Source organism: Panthera uncia, chromosome D1 (genome assembly GCF_023721935.1).
Source record: "Panthera uncia isolate 11264 chromosome D1, Puncia_PCG_1.0, whole genome shotgun sequence".
Lineage (NCBI taxonomy): Eukaryota > Metazoa > Chordata > Mammalia > Carnivora > Felidae > Panthera > Panthera uncia.
Genome location: NC_064808.1, coordinates 7,505,067 through 7,526,209, shown reverse-complemented (window position 1 = coordinate 7,526,209; position 21,143 = coordinate 7,505,067). Strand labels below are relative to the sequence as shown.

Below are 21,143 nucleotides of genomic sequence, written 5' to 3'. Positions count from 1 at the left end.
ACACACACACACACACACACACACACACACACACACACACACACACACATTTTAAAATAGGCAGTGGGTCAAAAAAAAAAGCCTCTTTCCTCTGGAGACATTTAAGTGGTATGATGTAAGCCTGGAACCATCTGTGACTTTCCTCCCCTGCAGCATGGAATAAATCCATCTGCTTTTGAATTTGCCAACATACCTGAGAGAACAGACCTGTGGACATGAGTTCTTCCAGTACTTGGTATCGATTTTACCCCGAGACATCCAAATACAATTGCTTTTTCTTCGATTAAGCTAGTGAGAGTTGAACTCACCTTTGCAAACCGATACATGGAAATCAAAGGCAAGAATGTCAATGTACCAAAGACAAACCAGTTTGCTGGACACACACACCACATCCCCATCCACACACACCCACTTTCCCCTTTCCTTCTCCCCAGCTTATGCTAATGGGGGTATCTGCACTCTGATGGTAGCACCCAAGTATTCACCATCATCTTCGTAGCGTTATCAGTTCGTGAGTTTGCGCCTTCCCTAACTAAACTGTGCGGAACTCAAACATGACAGCTAGCCTGGCACCTAACGCATGACCACCACTGGCGGGGGAAGGCAGGTGGATGGACAGATGGATGCTACTGACCCCACCCGGCCTGTTTCAAACTAGAAACATAGTAGAAATCTTCTTTCTTACTGCAGGGCCAAATGGGCTATGTGTGGCGATTAGTCAGTATTTGAGAAGTTCAATGCAACCTCCCCCCTGGCTTCAAGGTCACCACTGAAAGAGAAAGCTTTCGGTAGAGCTTCACCACACCCCAGTCCCAAAGAGGAACCATCTAACCAGATGGGGCGACCAGGTGAAGTGCTACGAGTTCAAAGGTCCTCACAAGTTCGTGTTGTTGTAAATCAAATTTGTGCTCGCTTTTAAGCCCCACCACCAAGTGCACAGCCCTCTCGAGCGCTACGCTAGGAAGATTGTTCAGGACTCCTTGGCAGGACAGAGAAAGGGGACAAGCTCAAACCACATTACTACTGCCCACTTTGACATGGAGGTGTCCATCCCCTTAGATCTCCTATTCGCTTTGCCAAGCCCGAATCTAGCTCACAGATCTTCCCACGTTAAAGAATGGAGAAAGGGGGGGGGGAAAAAAACCCACAGACATGGTGCTATGATCTTTATTCAATTAAATGACCTTACAACTAAGAAACAGAAAACATGCTTTTAAGAAACTAAGAGCATAATCTCATCCCATTGCACTTTTTAAAAAGTATATTAAACTTTAAAGCCATTCAAAGGCAAGGGTCTAGGAGAAAGTATTTTCAACAAATCATTTTTTAAAGAAAAGAAAAAGAACTCTGAGAAGAAAACCTGTATATGCTCAGGATTAATATTGACCCTTTAAGGCTAAAGTCCATGGCAGCATTTAGCCATCTAGATTAGAAAGCTTTGAGAATCAAATGCAACCTTCCCTTGGTCGTAAGAGCACTACATTTAAATTTTAGTTCTGGCACATGAAATTTCTTCCCAGGGAGGAAAAATTTCTTTTGAAAACTTTCTGCTTTTAGACCTACAACTCTGAGAAGTTCCTGATATGGGGCACTTTTGTCACTAATTTTCAAAGTTGTTTTCTCCTTCTTTTTCATTATTATTATTTATGGCTTAAGGTTTTCTGTACAGGAATGACGAGGGGTTCGAGTCAAAGTGCTGAATTTTGTTTTTAAAAAAAAACAACTTTCAAGATAGTTTTTTCAAAATCCTAATTACACTTGTTAGTAAATAGGATACGTGTACATTCATTTTTCAGAGAAGGCACTATGACATCCTGATTTACAACAGCTTTAAGGAGCCTGGATGATCCTCTAGATGAAAGATATCCCCCTTATTACTCTGAACGTGGGAAACTCTCAGCCAGGGTCTCTGGCGGCAGACCACCTACTGTGAGCCTTGGGTGAAAGCTGTCTGTCCACTCGCCTCCAGACAATAGTGAATTGCACTTCCCCATCACATGGGGCGGTCTCTCTCGCTGGTCTGAGCCACCTGCAATACTGTCTTATCGAAGTGGTGACTCCAGGGCCGCAACCCAGACCCCCTGAGGCAATCCCTGACACAGAGCTAGGAATCTGAATGTTTTTAAACAAGCCTCCCAAGTTAAGTCTTATGCACTCCAAGGTAGATGAGAGCCACTACCCAAATCATAACTGTAACAGGACATAAGAACACTGTTCAATTGCAGCAAATGGTCTCATACAATGGACTTCTTAAAGTGATTTAAAAAAAATCACTTATACACATGGTTTGTACTTTCATGACTGAAGCTTGTCTTCATTATGCCCTTATTCCTTGACTAAAATTTTGTCAGATCGAAATGTAAGCCAGAAAGATGTAGCCCATTTCTGGCTACCTTACATGGTAGTCATCCTAAATCACCCTAAATTACATTTCCATAGTTCTATTGGGGGGGGGGGGGGGGGGGGAGAGTCCTATGAAGATTTCCATATAAATTATTAAAAAAAAGAAAAACTCTAGGAAAAAAAATAAAATGTTTATGAGCCAGGTAGAACACTGGATATGACCTGCTAAGGAAACACACTGCCAGTAACAAGGCAGTTTATTTGTTTGCCTAACTTCACGTTAAAAGAGAAAGAACAGATAAAGCAAAACAGTATTCGTAGACAATTTTACCCAGTATAAACCAGGCATTAATACACAAACCTCCACAGAACAGACTTCTTGGCATACTGCTAAAATACGGTAGGACTCCAAAGATGCTTACCATCATACACGATCATTAGATTGCTCGTGAAAGAATTGAAATTCTGATTCGATGATTTTTACCATAAAAAGCTAATTGGAAGTATTAAAAAAAATGAAGAAACATTTTTCCCTGAAATGAATACTTCTCATCGAAATTCTGAAAACCTCCTTTTACACGTTAACAGGAATAGGCCCCGTGTAACCATCTGAAATGAGCACACAAAGATCGCCTGTGTGGGAAGACTGGCCGGGGATGGCAGAGCAACATGGCCAAGCCAACGCTTTCAGTCTGAACTATCCCTCCTCAACGACGTCTCCGACCCACAAACTAAGGGCTGAGGGAAGTTAAGAAGTAAAAGACGTTCCTTTCAACCTGATTATAAATCTCCCCAGGACTATTTAAAGCCAGCAATGAGAATGCATCTTGTATCGAAAAAGATGATATAAAACCATCAACTTCCTGTAAAAATAGGCCAAAGAAAACTCATTAAGGATCCTCATTGATAAAAACTTTATAAACACGCTCCAGAGGCATAGTAAGTTAATAAAAACAAAAATAATAAGGCTTCCCCAGGGTAATTAAGCCAAATTATTTCTTTAAGGTCAAAACAGAAATGGTGACTTAAACAGTTAACTAATCGTTAAGACTGCACTAATCACACGATATATTTATTTTAAAATTTCTAATACTTTAGGATTAAAATAAGTTTTAGACACATCATCCTTTTCTCATTAAAAGCATCGTTCTAGACAATTATTCTGAAAACTATAAATGTGCTTCTACAATGCATTAAAAGCCAAGTATCTCAACGTGTGTAAGGCCTTTCGCTAGTAAGGACAAACCTTCAGGAAAATGAGGGGCCACCTGATATGCACCAAAATTTCAAAGAGAAGCTTTCGATTTAATAGTCAAAACTAAGCATCACTGATATGCAAGTAGACAGTTTTCAGAACAAGCTGGAACTTTCCTAAAATTTAATGGCAACTGAAAAAAATAGCAAGAAGTTCAGGATAAGATGGTATATAAATATGGAAACATAGAACATGCTTGGAACTAGTTCGGGACTTATAAAAATGCTTCAGTGGTGAGGCATCAAAGAAATAAAAAGAAACTTCCTTGATAAAGAGATTACATGCCACACGAGACTTCTTTGTGCCTTCCGTTCAGACTTCACGTATATAGAACCTACACTTGGATTTGGCCTAAGCCTTCCCTATCTCCCCCCAAAACAAAAAATATCTTAAGAATTAAGGCTCTCAGACCTGAATGTTTATATAAAAACTTGCAGGCAAGTTTTATGAAGTTTTAAAATGTACAATTCACCATTATAAATCAAAGGAAAAGGCAACTAATAAAGTGTTTTTTACCACACAAGGTAAATAAAGGTTTCGTGGATACTTCTAGATACTGTCCACATTTGGGTAGGACTTTGGTCCTTACTAAGCCAAAGCTACTTTAAAGCTACCAATTAATCAAGTGAAGTTAAATAAAGGATGACTCACTAAACAAAACTGACAATGTTAGTAGCTTCGTTATTAAAAATCTCAGTGCATAGGAAAAGACAAATGGTTTAGATAAAGCCCTGATTTACTGCTAGGCCACAAGAACAGGACATCAGCTAAAGGCAGTAATGTTTGGTGACGTGTTTCCTCTAATCCTTAATAAAGTTCCGTTCTTATGCAGAACTCTTGAAAAAACAAGGCCTCTCAAATGATAACCGTGAGTTATATATAATACATATATGTATACAAACCTACAAACAGTGAATCTGACCAAGGCACAAGTTCAAGTGACTTCTCAGAGGTCACATGGTTCACTTAAACTCAAGCTTTTTTCTTAAAATATCAAGCTCACTCCCCTTTTATGATGAGCCACTCTGGCTTTTCAAGGCATGTCTGCTTCTTTTCTAGAAAGAAGCTATAGGAATGAAGGCAAAAATAAAATAAAAGTATATCCCACCAAAACTGTTAGCCTGTCAGGTAATAAAAGACTGGAAATTCCAGGGTACGGTGGATTTCAACGTGATACAATCTTCCCACACTATATGGCAAACAGGATTCTCTAATATCGTAAGATTTTAAAAGCGTAACGGCATCGTTTTCAGCCTTTTGTTCCGAAACTTTTGCAAGTTTTGTAAACTGTTTAAAAAGAGGAAGGTATAAAGAGAACGGACAGGTTTCACCCCAAAACAGCATCTTCCATGAGGTTATCCTCAATCCCCTCCCTATCATGTCCTCAAAAGCCTGGATTCAATCTTAAAAGGCACGAAGTGGCACATTCAGGATTTAAAACCACATTTGCATTTTCTCCTTTCGCCTTCTCCCCCTTTAAAGTGCACAAAGCAGAGTAACAAGGAAATAGACACAGGCTTGGATCTATATCAGCAAGGAAAAGAAACGCTTCCAACAGAAATGGAAGTATGTGTAAGAATTTGAAGCCACGGGAAAGGTCTGTTCATTTATTACTGCTGAGTCTCAGCTCTTCCCGGATGATTCCCAGATCTGTGTTCCTCTGGACCTGGACCTGTGGCCGTGGCCGAAACCCAGAAATCGGTAGGGGCTGCCTGCGTTCTGGTCGGATCCTCTTGTGAAGATGCTACTGAGCTTTCTTATCCGCGGGTGGCCTCCCAACAACCGCTTCCCTCACAGCGGCCTGAGTGGAATTACCCATATGGGACGTAGCCTGCAAAAGTCCATTTGTTCAAACACGTAAGTTAATAAAATACAACACGGCGCCGAGAGAGTAAGACCGCGGAGACAAACTTTCAGACATCTCGTTCTACAGCACGGGTATGTTACGGAAAACGGGGAAATGAAAACACAGGTGTTGGGGGAGCAAGTGGCGGCAGCAGACCCCCAAGAGAGCCCGCTGAGCCCCTGCTCTGTGACTGTATGTAGCAGGGCGGGCAGCTCTCCTGGCTTCTCACAAGCTTCTGACTTAACCGATCTGTTCATGCTACTCAGAAAAAGAAATCAATCAGGGTCTCAAATATCTGTAAATCTGGAGGTCACGTCAATGTCAAAAGCCACCGGCTTGTTGAAAGATCTGAAGTGAAAGAGATGCCATCCATTAGAAGTCAAAACGGAAAATTTTCAAAGCTCTTGATTTTCAGGGAAGCAAATTAACCTCAGATCAGGGAGAATCACACAGGAATGGTCTGAAGAGCATGTGGTCAGAAGTTTCCCATGATAAACACAGTATGTCCAAGTTGAAACTCTGTTTGCATCAGAGGAGAGTTTTTAGGCATGAAAACAAAATACTAGGATTAAATACTAATATCCTCAAGAAGGATGATACAACATCATGTCTATCAAAAAAACCCAAAACAAAACAAAAAGCCAGGGGAAGTTTCTCACGCCTTCCTTCTTTCACTATGAAACTCGTTCAAATGGAAATACTTTACAATAAAAGCACAAGCATCCGTCCCTTATCAACCCTCAGCCTTGTCAGCTGGCACCACTTACCTGCTCTAACACGTACGCTGCACCAGAATCAATTGCTCCGCCCAGCTCACGATATTGACCAGAATACCTGATGTATCCCCACGTGAGAAGGGCTATTAACAGCAGTCCAACCATGCAGTTGAACAGCTGGGCCACAACCTCAAGACCAACGAAGCCAGTGAGGCCTGAGGCGATGTACAAAGCCACAATGCCTGTGAAAAGCACCGCGGGGGTTCGGAAGGTGCTGAAGACATTCTTGCTACCATTGTGTTTGCAGAAATTCTCATACAGTTCGTTGATTTCCTCCTCTAGCTCCTGCTGATAGCGGAGACTAAAATCCTTCCCACCCATCTTCTTGGTCTTCTTAAAATGGTCCAGAGCAAGTTGTTTGAATTCACAGTGCTTCTCCTCTAGAATGTCTGGAGACAAATAAGGTTTCTCTCCTCCACAAACCTAAGAAGAATAAAGACACAGGTGTTGAAGATGCCTTCGAAAACAGGTGCCCAACGAAACAAGTGAAAACACTGCAAAAGAATGTTTTCATATATTAGAAATGAACTGTAAAATGGTGACCAAGACCAATAAAGTCTGGTTTCACCTCCTCTGAAAAGTGCACTTACATAACCAGGGTGACACTGATCAGTGACAGCAACGACACTGTAAGAAAGCCTTGGTTAGAAACGGTAATAATTGGAAGACCCCTATTACCCAGGGGACCTGAACACAGCTTTGCTGCCTCATCACGTTAAGATACGGTAAACAGGGTGAGGTTGGGCCTCCGAAGGCAGCAACGGGCCCAGGTTATATAGATCTCTCAGAAGACGACACATGCCCAACATACCTCCTCCATGTTGTTGTAATAGATGTCTTTGGCAGACGCCGCAGCTGCTAAATTGTTGGCTTCAGCAGTGGCCTTTTAAGAAAGGAAAGCATAAACTATGGATCCTTCCTCTTTTAACATTCTTCCACAGTCTCCTCTCACCCTATCCCCGTTCACTTTTTTATGATCCTTCTGCCATTATTTAGGTTCCCATATAGCCCTATTTATAAAATAAAATAAAATAAAACTTTTCTTCCAAATTTTCTGCCCCAAAAGTTCTTATATGTAAGAATCTTATCGTAAAGTAAACTTCTAAAAATATCATTCCCTTTGCTTCAATTTTAAATGTTAAGAAACAGATATGAGTCAAAAAAGGGAAAAATTTATCTGTACATGAATCCCAAGCTCTGGCTTCCTTTGTGAAAATGTTTCGCTATTAAAGAAATAAACCAGGGGCGCCTGGGTGGCGCAGTCGGTTAAGCGTCCGACTTCAGCCAGGTCACGATCTCGCGGTCCGTGAGTTCGAGCCCCGCGTCAGGCTCTGGGCTGATGGCTCGGAGCCTGGAGCCTGTTTCCGATTCTGTGTCTCCCTCTCTCTCTGCCCCTCCCCCGTTCATGCTCTGTCTCTCTCTGTCCCAAAAATAAAAAAAAAACGTTGAAAAAAAAAATTAAAAAAAAAAAAAAAAAAAGAAATAAACCTTTCGGGGCGCCTGGGGGGCTCAGTCAATTGAGTGTCCGACTTCGGCTCAGGTGATGATCTCGCAATTTGTGAGTTCGAACCCCTCGTCAGACTCTGCTGTCAGCACAGAGCCCTCTTCAGATTCTCTGTCGTTCCCCGCCCCACCCCTCCTTATGCACACAGGCTCTCTCTCACTCTCAAAAAGAAACATTAAAAAAAAAAAAAAAGAGGAGGGGGGCCTGGGTGGCTCCGTCGGTTAAGCGTCTGACTTCAGTTCAGGTCACGATCTCGCGATTTGTGGGTTTGAGCCCCACGTGGGGCTCTGTGCCGACAGCTCAGAGCCTGGAGCCTGCTTCGGATTCTGCGTCTCCCTCTCTCTCTCTGCCCCTCCTCTGATCACACTCTGTGTGTCTCTCTCAAAAATAAACAAACATTATAAAAATTTTAAACAACAACAAAAATAGAAGAAACATTTGGCAGTAAATTATTACCTTACGTTATGCACCTGAAAGTCAGAAATTATATATTTTAGTGAAATTACATGTTGAAAATACCAAAATATTGAAAATAAAAATCTCTGAAAACAAAAAACCTGACTAAAGAAGTATGTCAGGATTTAGTAGACCACAGATAACAGGAAAGTAATTTGTCTAAGATGAGTGGGCCCGGCCTACCAGGCGTAATAAAAAAACAGTGCTCCCCCCGGGATGTCTGGCGGGAAGACTCGGGGAAGATCCGTTCTGCTTTAACTGTACCACCGGGAATACGCACAAAAAACCCAGAAGGCAGTCACACTCCCATTCTCATATATGGGCCACCAGTAACCAAACAGGATCACTTAAGAGGTCAAAGAAGTGCTCACCTGAAGCATGGACTTGGGATGAGGCAGATCTTCTCCTTGGTAAATTTTAATATATGCCTTAGGATATAAACGTAAAAAGAACTATGAAAAATGTCATTCTGTCACTTTCAGTCACATTTTAACTTTTTAAAAGTGGCCGTACAACTGCATTTTCCTAAAGACCTAGATCAACACCCAGGAATTAGCAAAAACACAACACACCTTTGAGTGCATGTTAGCGTATTTTGAGTTAACTGAAAGTAGCTCTCAAGCAGCACGAGCCTACCAAGGCTAGGATTCCCACCAGATTCCCCATGCACACTGGCCTCACCACTGCCTGTGGGCACAGTGACCATCCGCCTTGAGGTAGTCGTGTCACATCTAGGTGCCGTCTCCTCCTACTCACAGCAACTTCCTAACCACCTCCTGTCCACACCATCTTCCTTGAGGAACAATCTTCCTTTAGCCACAGTAATTACTCCTCTAAGAAAGTGCAAAGAACATTCATTTGGTTCCTAGACCGATACTGCCACCCAGTGGCCCGCTCCCGGAAGGACCCCGAAGGCTCTGAAAATGCCTCTCACCATCTCCCCGTGAAACTTGCCCCCCTTCAGCTTTAAAATAGTGAAATTCAAAGTTAGTTTACAGCCTAGATCAGTTTCACCAAAAATCACATTATTTTGATAATTAAAACCCATATTTACCTTAAAATACTCCAATAGCCCCCGACAGGTGACTTTTGAGCCATTGATCTCCTTTTCCATTAAATTAGCCGGGTTTAACACAAATGGAATCAGGGTCTGCAACTGCTCTTTGAACTCACTGGCAATATCTGTTCACGAGACCACGAAGAAGCAGACAATAAGCGAAGCAGACTTACTCAACCAAGCTGAGCATAAAACGTGATCTTCATAGTCTGTTTTAACATCTGCTAGTTGAAAGTGAAGGGAGGGGGTCCCAACTGTGTCTGACACTCTCTGCCTATGACCAGGCTGCTGTCGGACCTCTGTCTGCATGTACTCTCACTGTCCCCTTCCCTCCCTTCTCAGGATTGTTTGCGGGGTTTGTTTTTTTTTTTTAAGTGCATTTGTATTTATTTTGAGAGAGACAGACAGAGGAAGAGGGAGAAGGAATGAGCGGGGAAGGGGCAGAGAGACAGGGAGAGAGAGAATCCCAGGCAGACACCAAACTCCACGCTGAGCCCAAACGGGGGCTCAACCTCATGGGCCTGAGCCAAAATCAGGAGTCGGACACTTAGCTGCCTGAGCCACCCAGGCACCCAGCAAAGGATTTTCTAAAACACGACTTTAAAAGTACTTCACAAGAAGCAAAAACAATATAACAGCAGGGAGGGGGACGAAACATAAGAGACTCTTAAATACAGAAAACAAACAGAGAATTGCTGGAGGAGTTGTGGGAGAGGGGATGAGCTGAATGGGTCAGGGGTATCTACTCCTGAAATCACTGTTGCACCATGTGCTAACTAACGTGGAGGTAAATTATAACAAATAAATAAGTTATAGAAAGTAAAGAATGCAAAAAAATACATAATAAACCTTCAAAACTAAAAATAAAAGTACTTCAAAAAATCAAAAGTGAATGAATTCAACCACATTAAAACTAAGGCACCATTAAAAAACAAAAAAAAGACAAGACACAGATGGGAGAATATATGTGCAACACATAACCAACCAGCAAAGCTTCATATCTTAAAATACACATACAGGATCTATGCGTTGCATAGAAAGACAAGCCCCATCTAAAACTGAACAACACGCATAAGTAGGAACTGCAGAGGAAAGGAACCATGAAGGAAACATGAATGTAAATAAATACATGAAAAGATATTCAACCCCATGAACAATCAGAAAAAATGCAATTTAAGACCATAACGACATATTATTCTATATCACTAATTTGGCAAAAACTAGAAGTCTGAAAATACCAAGCACTGCCAAGGATATGCATCAACGGGAACTTCTGTATACACTGATGAAGGGAGCGTAAACTGAACTACACTTGGGGAAACAACTGGCATTATCCAGTTGAGGGGAAAATACACAGATTCCAACATCCAGTAGTCTTGCTTCCAAAGCACATACCCTCAGGAAACTCTCATTTATCCATATATACCAGATTGTGCATGGCAGCACTGTTCATAATAGCAAGTAACTGGAAAAGCTTATATTTCTATTGAGAATAAACTGTGTTATATTCACAGAAGGCACAATTATGCACAAGGAAAGTGAATGAACTACAACGACATGCAATGATACAGATAATCTCAGAAATAAAACACTCAATGAAATGCAACGCATACTGTTTTTAATAAGTCAAAATTAAAGAAACTTGGCAACAGACTGATTCAAACACAAGCAATGGTTGTTGTTTTTTTTTTAATTCAAGGGTAGAATAAGCAAAATTTAGAACAGTGGTTAATTCTGTGGGGAGGCAGGGAGATGGGATAGGGAAGAAGCACACAAATGCAGAAAACAGTACTGGTAATGTTCTAGACAAGAATTGGCAAACTACAGCCCTCGGGGGCAAATACGGCCTGCAAACTGTAATTGTAAATAAAGTTTTATTGCAACACAACCGTGTCTTCACTTATGCATTGTCTATGGCTGCTTTCTTGCTACAACAACAAAGCTGAATAATTGTATGGCCCACAAAACCTACAATATTTACTATCTGGTCCATTACAGAAAAAACTTGTCAATTCTGGTTCTAGATATTAAGTTGGGCAGTAGGTTTGTGATGTTCATTATATGATGTACTAAGCCTTACCTATACAAGTTCCATGTATTCTTTTATGTGTGTAATACTGCTACATTCTTTGGTAGTTGGGCCAAGCTTTCTTCTGTACTGGTTCATCAGCTGATCTCCTTCTCCCCTACTAGGGGCCTGTTTCTCAGAATACAGTCACTCTTCACAAACTAAATAAATATGCTATCCTTACGTGTACTAAATTCTCCAATTTGTTTGCCTTTCTTTTTAAGTTTACTTATTTATTTCGAGAGACAGAGAGAGAGAGAGAGAGAGAGAGAGCGAGCAGAGGAGGGGCAGAAACAGAGCGAGAGAGAGAGAATCCCAAGCAGGCTCTACACCATCAGCACAGAGCCTGACGCAGGGCTCGAACTCACGAACCGTGAGATCACGACCTGAGCCTTACCTGACTGAGCCACCCAGGCATCCCTGTTTGTCTTTTTATAACATGCGTAAAACTATTACGTACTCAAACCGACACCATTTTTCTTTGGCAATTTCTTTTATTCCTCCTAATTTTAAGGAGTCCTTCCCCAATTCCAGAGGTCTAATAAAATTAAAATTTTCCCCATGCTTTAATTTTTATAATTTAACTTTGTAATCTATCTAGAATTTATTTATGCTTCATAAATTGAAATCTACATGGCATTTCTCTGTAAATAGTAATAGGTACTTCTCATCTCCACCAACTCACATCCCATCTTAAATAACTGACCAATTATAAAATCTCTTGACATCGAAAAATTGTTTAGGTTTATAAATCTGTCCTACCAAAAAGTAAATTGGTACCGATCTCCCATCCAAATACTCTTAATTCTATATTCTCCTCAGGATGGCGCCAAAGTATGGCCTATGCAAACGTTAAAAAGGGATCAATCCCCATATTACATATTGATTAGTGGCTTAATGTATGATAAAGGTGACATTTCAACTGGTGGGGCAAGCTGGACTATTCTATAAATACTTTTGGAACAAATGAGCCGCCATTCAGAAGTAAGATGAATCTAAATTGGATCATAAGTTATAATGTGATAGATGAAACTGCAAAATTTCGAGAAAAAAACGGGACAAATTCTTCATGACTTGAAGCAAAAAATGCCTAAAATTGTGCGTATACTATGCTATTCTGTGTATACAGTATTCATATCTGCTGGCACACTCTAAAGAAAACTCTGGAAGCCTATAAAAATGGAAGAGAGACTTTTCACTGAATACTTTTTAATCCTTTTTGAGATTTTAAACATGTGAATGTATCACGTATTCCAAAAAAAACCTTTTTTTTTTGCTTTATGGCTTCAACTTTTATCGTATCGGAAGACTAAAGGCTTCAAAAATATTTCACTCAAGGAACTGGCACAATCTAGACACCACAGACTGTTCCTAAACCCAGTTTTACCCAGATTTAAAGACCCTTAAGCATTAATGCTTCTCTGAAGGCTGTACCAAAATACTAGTTTTAGACTCAGAATAGACAAGAATGGTCTCCTGATAATCTCAAAATCCCGTGCTGTCAAAAAAGACAGTGCCCTACAAACTCTTCAGGTTAATTTCTAGCTAAACAACTCAGTGGTGGGGCACCTTGGTGGCTCAGTCCTCGATTTCGGCTCAGGTCATGATCCCAGAGTCACAGGATCAAGCCCTGAGTCCGGCTCCATGCAGAGCATGGAGCCTGCTTAAGATTCTCTCTCTTTCTCTCTCTCTCTCTCTCTCCCTCTGCCCCTGTAACCTGCTCATGCTCTCTAAAATAAACTTAAAAAACAAAAACAAAACAAAACAAAACTCAGTGGTTACTGCATTAAGTCTCTCTGCTCTAGAAAATACAAAGATCACAGTTTTCTTTATGGTGATGACACAGTCATCTGTGTCTGATGAAAGGGGTCTTAAAAGTGAGCTAATCTAGCCAACAGGAAGCAGCAGCAGTTAAGCAGTAATTACACCAAAACTAAGATTGTGTTTGGCAAGTGTTCACCTCTGAATAAATGGTCATTCTTTAAAAATAAATAAAACAGGGGCGCCTGAGTGGCTCAGTCGGTTAAGCAGCCGACTTTGGCTCAGGTCATAACGGTCTGTGAGTTCGAGTCTCATGTCAGGCTCTGTGCTGACAGCTCAGAGCCCGGAGCCTGCTTCAGTTTCTGTCTCCCTCTCTCTGCCCCTCCCCTGCTCACACTGTCTCTCTCTCTCTCTCTCTCTCAAATAAAAAATAAACATTAAACAAAAATTAAAAAAAAAAAAAAAAAGATCCTCCTATGGATTAGGCCTAACTGCTCTCAAGCTAATGTCTTTCTCAGGTTATATGGAATAGGGCAGCAGGATCTCAACCAAGTCACTGTACAAGGATACACTTGAGAAAAGACAGCATCTAGGCATTTTCTTTAACTCTGAAAAGTACATCAGCTCTATTTACAGGTCCCCACAATAAAGTGTATGTGGTTCTCAGTCAAGCACCTGCCAAATACTCCAAGTCACCATTTGCAATTTAGCATCCAATTTATGCTTCACTCAAAACCCTTCTTTTAAACACTGTTTAGGTTTCCTAAAATTACAAAATATCTGTCTCCAAAGCTACGAAGTACACAGACCTTTGCAGAGCTAATAAGAATTCTTTAGGAACAATCCTAATGACTATAGTTCCTGAAACAGACACACAAGGGTAGATTATAAACATATTGTTGAAATAAGCAAAAAAGGAATTTTTTATTTTTCAGATCTTTTCTTAAAAACATAATTATAAATACATATTTTGGAATAAATAGGATCATACAACATATGCTGCTGTGCAATCTTTTTACATTTAATAATATGTCACAGACAACTATGTAAATACATACAGATCCATCTATCTACCTTAACCTTTTGGAAGACTTTTAATAACTTTTTTAAATAAGCTTTTAAAAGTGCAGAGGTACTAGGGAGCCTGGGTGGCTCAGTCAGTTAAGTGTCCATCCAGCGCTCGATCTTGGCTCAGGTCATGATCTCACAGTTCGTGGGATCAAGCCCTGAATCAGGCTCTGTACTGTCAGCCCAGTGTTTGGGATTCTCTCTCTCCCTCTCTCTCTCTCTCTGCCCCTCCCCTACTCGCCCTCTATCTCTCAAAATAAAGAAATTTAAAAAAATAGTTTAAAAGTGCAGATATACCATAATTTCACTAACTCCTCAAAAACACCCATTTGTTTCCAATTATTCCCTGTTATGCTACAGTAATATATATCCTTGTCCATACATTTTTATCTGCTTGAAATTCTGGATCAAAGAACATAAACATTTAAAATTTTGATACCGACACATAAAGACTGAATCTGTACCAATAAATTTGCACTTTGTTAATTATTTTGCTGCTACACATATTTTTATGAGTATATATTGACCATTTGCATTTCTTCTTTGGGGACTTGCCTTTTCACGTAAGAGAGGAAGATTTTAACCTTATAAATGTGTTTTGAACATCAACGGTGGATGAGGGAACCAAATAATAATCATGAGGCTAAAAGTTGCTTATATAGAATTTGTTCCCTATTTTATAAATATATGAAAATTAGCACACTGAATACTCAGTGATAAGCTGTTCATAATTTTTAAATACATACAGGGTTGAACAATAACCCCCCAAAATGCATATCCTCCTGGAATCTCAGAATGTGACCTTGTTTGTAAATTACATACATAACTAGTTGAGATCCTACTGGATTAGGGTGGAACCTAAATCCAAACAGTGGTGTCCTTATCAGAAGAGAGAACACACAGAGATACACAGAAGGCAGCCATGTGATGACAGAGCCCGGAGTGACATAGCCACAAGCCACGGGGTACCCAGGCTTGCCAGCAAACCCCAGAAGCTAGGAGAGAAGCACGGGACAGATTCCCCCTCAGAGCTTCCAGAAGGAATCAATGCTGACACCATGATTTTGGAATTCTGGTCTCCTGAACTGTTAGGGCAGTAAATCTCTGTTGTCCTAAGCCACCAGTTTGTGGTACTTTGTTACAGAAGTCTTAGGAAAGATACAATACACAAACCCAACAGCGATACAAAATTTCAAAGCTCAGGGCTACAAGACAGTTAAAAGAAACTTTTCCTATTTCCTAGAATAACATAACGAAAGTGATGAATTTTAAAACAGAATGTTTTAAAATGTTAAAATGCTTGAAAATACCGAGGAATGCCATTCTGTATGTTTATCGCCGAAAACCTGGGACCACCCTGAGGCAAGCCCACTCCCTCCTCAGATTCCTCATTTAGGAATCCCCTGGGCACCTCCTCGCCCAGTGAGGACCAACCAGAGTTTAGGTTTGGTAAAAGTATGTCTAATAATAGAGTATCACCACCCAAAAGGAACACATCACCTACACACCCAACTTTCTCTACACGCTCCACTCAGAAAGTACCTGTTACTGCTTTTTAAGTAAAAGGCTCTAGCTCCAAACTTGGATTTCTGAATTGCCATCTAATAGGCTAGGAAGTCTCCTGCTCAGGAAAGCTGCCAACCACATAAAAATAGCACACAGGGACAAACAGAAGATAAAGCCTCTCAAACTCAGTTCCTTTAGCAGTATTAAGACCAGCTGGAATGTAAATCTTAAGGTGAACAAGTATATTAACATTCTTGGATCAAATAAGTCCAATAAATTGAAAATTATGCATTTTGTGTTTAATATGAGGCCATGAAAAACTTCCACTTCAAAAGTTCTCCTGGTAACTAAACATTATATACCCTCTAAATTATTTCCTCAGGGCGCCTGGGTGGCTCAGCTGATTAAGCATCTGACTCTCTGATCTTGGCTCAGGCCATGATCTCAGGGTTCATGACATGGGAGCCCCGTGTAGGGCTTTACACTGATTCTCTCTCTCCCTCTCTCTCTGCCCCTCCCCGACTTGCGCTCTCTCTCTCTCAAAATACATAAATAAACATTTAAAAATAAAAAATAGGGGCACCTGGGTGGCTCAGTCGGTTAAGCGTCCGACTTCAGCTCAGGCCGTGATCTCACAGTTCATGAGTTTAAGCCCCACATCGGGCTCTGTGCCGACAGCTCAGAGCCTGGAGCCTGCTTTGGCTTCTGTGCCTCCCTCTCTCTCTGCCCCTCCCCGGCTCACACTCTGTGCCTCTTTCAAAAACATATAGAAAAAATTTTTTTAATAAAAATAAATAATTTCCCCCAAAATAACAGAAAAACTTCTATTTTAGCACAATATGACTCTGGGGCAAAAAGATTCTAGATGTGAATCCCTACCCCATCACTTATCAGCTGAGTACTTTGAGCAAGTTACTTAACTTTCCTAAGCCAGTTTCTTCATCTGTGAGACACAGGAGAGAATATCTGCATATGGAACCACCGGGAACAGTAAGCGTGAAAGTGAACTACCACAGCGCTGGTTGTATGGTCTGAACGTCTGTGTCCCTCTCAAATCTGGTATGTTTAAATCCTAACCTCTAAAGACGGTGGTATTAGGGGGTGGGGCCTTTGGGAGGCGGTCAGGTCACCACGGTGGCGGAGCCCTTGTGAACGGGACTAGTGTGCTTACACAAGAGACCTCGCAGAGCTGGCTAGTCCTCCCACCACATGAGGGAACCAGAGGCCTGAGAGCAGGAAGACAGCCCTCACCCGACTGTGCTGGCACTCTGACCTTGGACTTCCACCCTCCAGAGCTACGAGAAACAAATTTCTGTTGTTTACAGCCGCTCAGTATACGGCATTTTGCGACAGCAGCCCAGACAGACTGATGGCGGGGAACGTGGCTGAGCCTCTAAAAATGGCAGCTATTTCCATTCCAACTTTACCAGGAACCTGAGAAGCTCAGACACGTTTATAAACAAAAGTGCTAGTTTTACACCTGTGTCAACGGAGGGCTAGCCATTAAATGAGTCAACGTCTTAATGAATAAGGAACAAAAATAAGATAATGGAATCCAAGAGTCCCGACTCTGATTTCTCCAAGCTGCCATCTAGGCAACACCTCCTGATAATCGCACGTGACCCGGCGTCAGGTTTTGCCATAATCACAAAGAAGATGAAAACAAACAGCCAAGCCATGCATCATGTTACCATCCTTTGGCAACTTAATTTTACTTGACAAGTATTAGCTAACCAACGTTTAGTCTTTTATTTTAATACTGCTATCTCTTGTAAGCCAGTAATTACAACACATCTCTTAGAAAGACATCAATATTACCACCACCATTTCAGATGGAAAAATTAAGGTAAACTCTGATGGTCACAGTACGGCAGATGTAAAAACTAAAGGAGACTCTAACTACCATTCTTTTTAAGAAAACATACTATTCCTCTTAAGCATTCTCTGGACTCGTAACTGATATTCTCTGGTCACTGGTTCATTCCAAAGCTCAAATCACATGTCTAGAATAACATGACTTGTGACACACCTTTCAATTTCCCATCAAAGTCAGGGCTTGTGGCCACCTGGAGCCCTGGATGCGGCAGGAGAAAGCAAGTGACGTTGGAGAAGCATGAGTGAATGTGATTTCGGACATTCTGAATTTCTTCATGCTGATGTTCTTTTACCTGCCAATGGAGACCAACAATTTACAAAAGACCAGTTGTGTTTCTGCACTGGGAACCAATGGTACAGGACAAAGGGGAGAAGATATCCCAACTCTGATGCATCAGAGCAGCCTATGTTTCGTCCAGTGAGGAAACTCAGGACGCTAGAAGCAATAAATGCATACATTTGATTAACCATGGCCTGGCTCCTTTAGCCACTCAAGAACACGAACTGAAGACTTTCTTTTATAAAAAAGAGGATTGCACAATACTGGAGAAGAACAAGGGAAGGTTTGCTTGTGGGCAGAAGGAGGATGTAACTAGCTAGTAGCGATTGACAGAGGACTCCTGTATTTTAATTTTGGAGAACAGGCTAAGCCGGTTTATATCCACCCCAAAACAAGCAAGAACTGTGAACAAGAACAACAGAACAAAAGTTCTGAATATGACATTCTAAAGGCACATGGAGAACCTGGTGTAAAACATGAAATGGAAATTACAGTCAAAGCTCGGGCCTTTTCCAGAGAGAGTCCTTCTCTGCAGTCTCTATGCATTACATACCCAGGCTCTGTGCTCTTACACAAGCACTATTAGTGTGCCGATATCTGTATTTAACACTTAAATTTTCTATAATCTGCTTTAAATACAATAGCTAAAGGCAAATGAGAACGTTATCAAGACGTGTAGGTAACTCCTCAGAAGATTGCATTTCTATTTACCTGCAGGCGCTTATCCAAAAAGGACATTCCTCCCTGTAGTCCGTAGCTGTATTCATAGGGGAAACTCCAGTCTCGAACCAAAAACATCAGTGTCTATTTAGAAAAAGAGCAGAGCATGTCACAAGTCTGCATAAATGCATTTTCAAAATAACAACTGAAATACTTCTTTGCATAATGCCAGCTTCTTCCAAGGGAGCAACAAAATGTGAAGGATGTATTTCTTCCGTAAAGTCTTAGGAACATTATAAACACTAGAAGGACACGTATAAGCCAAATGTGAGGTCACTAGGGGCGCCTGGGTGGCTCAGGCGGTTGGGCATCCGACTCTTGACTTCAGCTCAGGTCATGATCTCATGGTTCGTGAAACGGAGCCCCGTGTCAGCTCTGTGCTGACAGTGTGAAGCCTGCTTGGGATTCTCTCTCTCTTTCTCGAAATAAATAAACATTTTAAAAAACATATTAAAAAAACAAAACAGGGACTCCTGGGTGGCTCAGTCGGTTGAGTGTCTGACTTCAGCTCAGGTCATGATCTCGCGGTTCGTGGGTTCGAGCCCCATGTCGGGCTCTGTGCTGACAGCTCAGGGCCAGGAGCCTGCTTCGGATTCTGTGTCTCCCTCTCTCTGTTCCTCCCCTGCTCACAGTCTGTCTCTCTCTCAAAAATAAACAAAAATTAAAAAAAAAAAAAACTTTTTTAAACAAAAAAAAAACAAATGTGAGGTCACTATAACCTATCTGCTGTTTTTGTTCCCATGGGTTCATAAGAGCAGAAGGAAGAAATTGACGAGAAGATGTCAAATCTGGGGCTGTGCTATAAAGACAAGTATAAAGAACGGAGTAAAGGACAAGAAAACAACATGGCAGCAGCTAATCATAAAATCAGATCTACTTTAAATGTTACAAAGGAAAACTAAACATCAAAAAAAAAATTTTTTTTTTTTTTTTTTTTTTTTTTTTTTTTAACACAAAAGGAGCGCCTGGGTGCTTCAATTGGTTAAGCGTCAGACTTCGGTTCAAGTCATGATCTCACGGTTCGTGGGTTCAAGCCCCGCATCGGGCTCTGTGCTGACAGCTCGGAGCCTGGGGCCTGCTTCGGATTCTGTCTCTTCCTCTCTGTCTGTCCCTCCCCCGCTTACAGTCTGCCTCTCTCTCTCTCTCAAAAATAAACAAACACTAAAAACAAAATTTTTTTAAAGAAAGGAAAACTAAATTAAGTAATACTTAAAGCTCCTCTAATCTCACTGAGGCTACTATGCATTCTCACCCTCATGAAACAATTAACTAAAGCAGGGGCCAGAAAACTTTCGTAAAGGACCTAAGAGTAAGTGTATTTAAGTATTTAAGAAGAAGAGGCTGTGGACAAATAAGCGTAGCTGTGTTCCAATAAAACTTTATGTAAAATTTAAATGCCAGTGTCCACAGCTAATTTACACATGTCATGAAATATTATTCCTCTTTTGACTTCAATCACTGAAGAATATAAAAACCACTCCTAACTCACAGGTCTTACCAAAACAGGCCGCTAGCCTGATCTGGCCTGTGTCCCGCAGCTGGCTGATCTCCGAACTCAAACAAAGACATGAATTACATTATAGTTAACACTCTACCTGGAAGGGTTTTTGGAAAATTTCATCCATTGCCAGACGACCATATTCTGTGAAGAGCTTTGAAAAAGAAAAGTTAATGGCTTGTTAGGCCAAATTATTTAAAGTATTTCTATGGGTATTCTTTAGCAAAGAACTCATTTAACAGACTCGATACTACTCATATGAGACCACAGTTCTACGGCTTCAAAAACTCAGAGAGCCACGAACCTTACAATAACCTGTTATTCCTATCTCACATCCCATACCCCAATCATTAACAAACCCAGAAGCCAACCACTCACAGCTTCTATGTGGCTTGGAATATTACACAGCTTCCTAACTGGCCTCCCTGCCTCACCCTTGCTCCGCCCCCCAGACTATACTCAATACAGCAGCCTGGGTGGCTGTGCTTTGAGAAGTTAGTTAGATCACATGATGCCTCTGCTTAAAACCCTCCAACCTAATCGTATAAAAGGCAGCCCCTTACGGTGAGATCTGGCTACGCTGGCCCTCCTTGCTCTTCCTCCAGCACGCTGGGCACAGTGCTTGCCTCAGGGACTTTGTTCTGACTCCTTCTGCCTACAATGTTCTCCCCCCAAATGACTGCACAATCAGTTCCCTCACTTTTTACAGTCCAAATGGCTCCTTCTCAAAGAGGACTTCCGGACCACCTACCTGAGAGGATTACAAGTCTCCCCACAATTCTTCCTACCCCGTGTCTTTCAAATATTTTTCCTTAACCCATCTCACTAGGCTACACGCCACACCTTTACTTACTTTGATAGTGCCTGCCTTCACTACCAGCAGATACACTCCAGGAGGGCAGGAATGTTTGCCTGTTCTGTGCACTGTCTCTCAGGCAGCGGGAGGAATATGGGGCCAGGAGCATACGTGCCATGCAAATGACCAAATGAACAAATTCTCTACGGTCAGGGTTTACACTTCCGTTTATGCCTATGTCCTTATGAAGCCTCGCACTGAAAGTACAGCAAAATGGGGGCACCTGAGTGGCTCAGTCGGTTAAGCCTCCAACTCTTGACTTCAGCTCTGGTCA

The 21,143-nt window shown here is 41.4% G+C and overlaps 1 protein-coding gene across 4 annotated transcripts in view; it reads right to left on the bottom strand.

Moving 5' to 3' along the window:
* Window positions 1-1,151: 1,151 nt before the first annotated feature.
* Window positions 1,152-21,143, bottom strand: part of ATL3 (atlastin GTPase 3) — a 49,105-nt gene continuing 29,113 nt past the window's right edge. For 3 of the 4 annotated variants that reach the window (XM_049644239.1, XM_049644225.1, XM_049644243.1), the window contains 8 exons: window positions 20,111-20,167; window positions 18,507-18,599; window positions 17,670-17,808; window positions 9,235-9,362; window positions 8,552-8,608; window positions 7,032-7,103; window positions 6,212-6,643; window positions 1,152-5,429 (listed from right to left, as the gene is read on the bottom strand). In XM_049644239.1, coding sequence (XP_049500196.1) covers window positions 5,343-5,429; window positions 6,212-6,643; window positions 7,032-7,103; window positions 8,552-8,608; window positions 9,235-9,362; window positions 17,670-17,808; window positions 18,507-18,599; window positions 20,111-20,167 — 1,065 coding nt within the window. In that variant the 3' untranslated portion in view covers window positions 1,152-5,342. The remainder of the gene's footprint in view (window positions 5,430-6,211; window positions 6,644-7,031; window positions 7,104-8,551; window positions 8,609-9,234; window positions 9,363-17,669; window positions 17,809-18,506; window positions 18,600-20,110; window positions 20,168-21,143) is intronic. The other variant, XM_049644231.1, reaches the window with a different exon arrangement.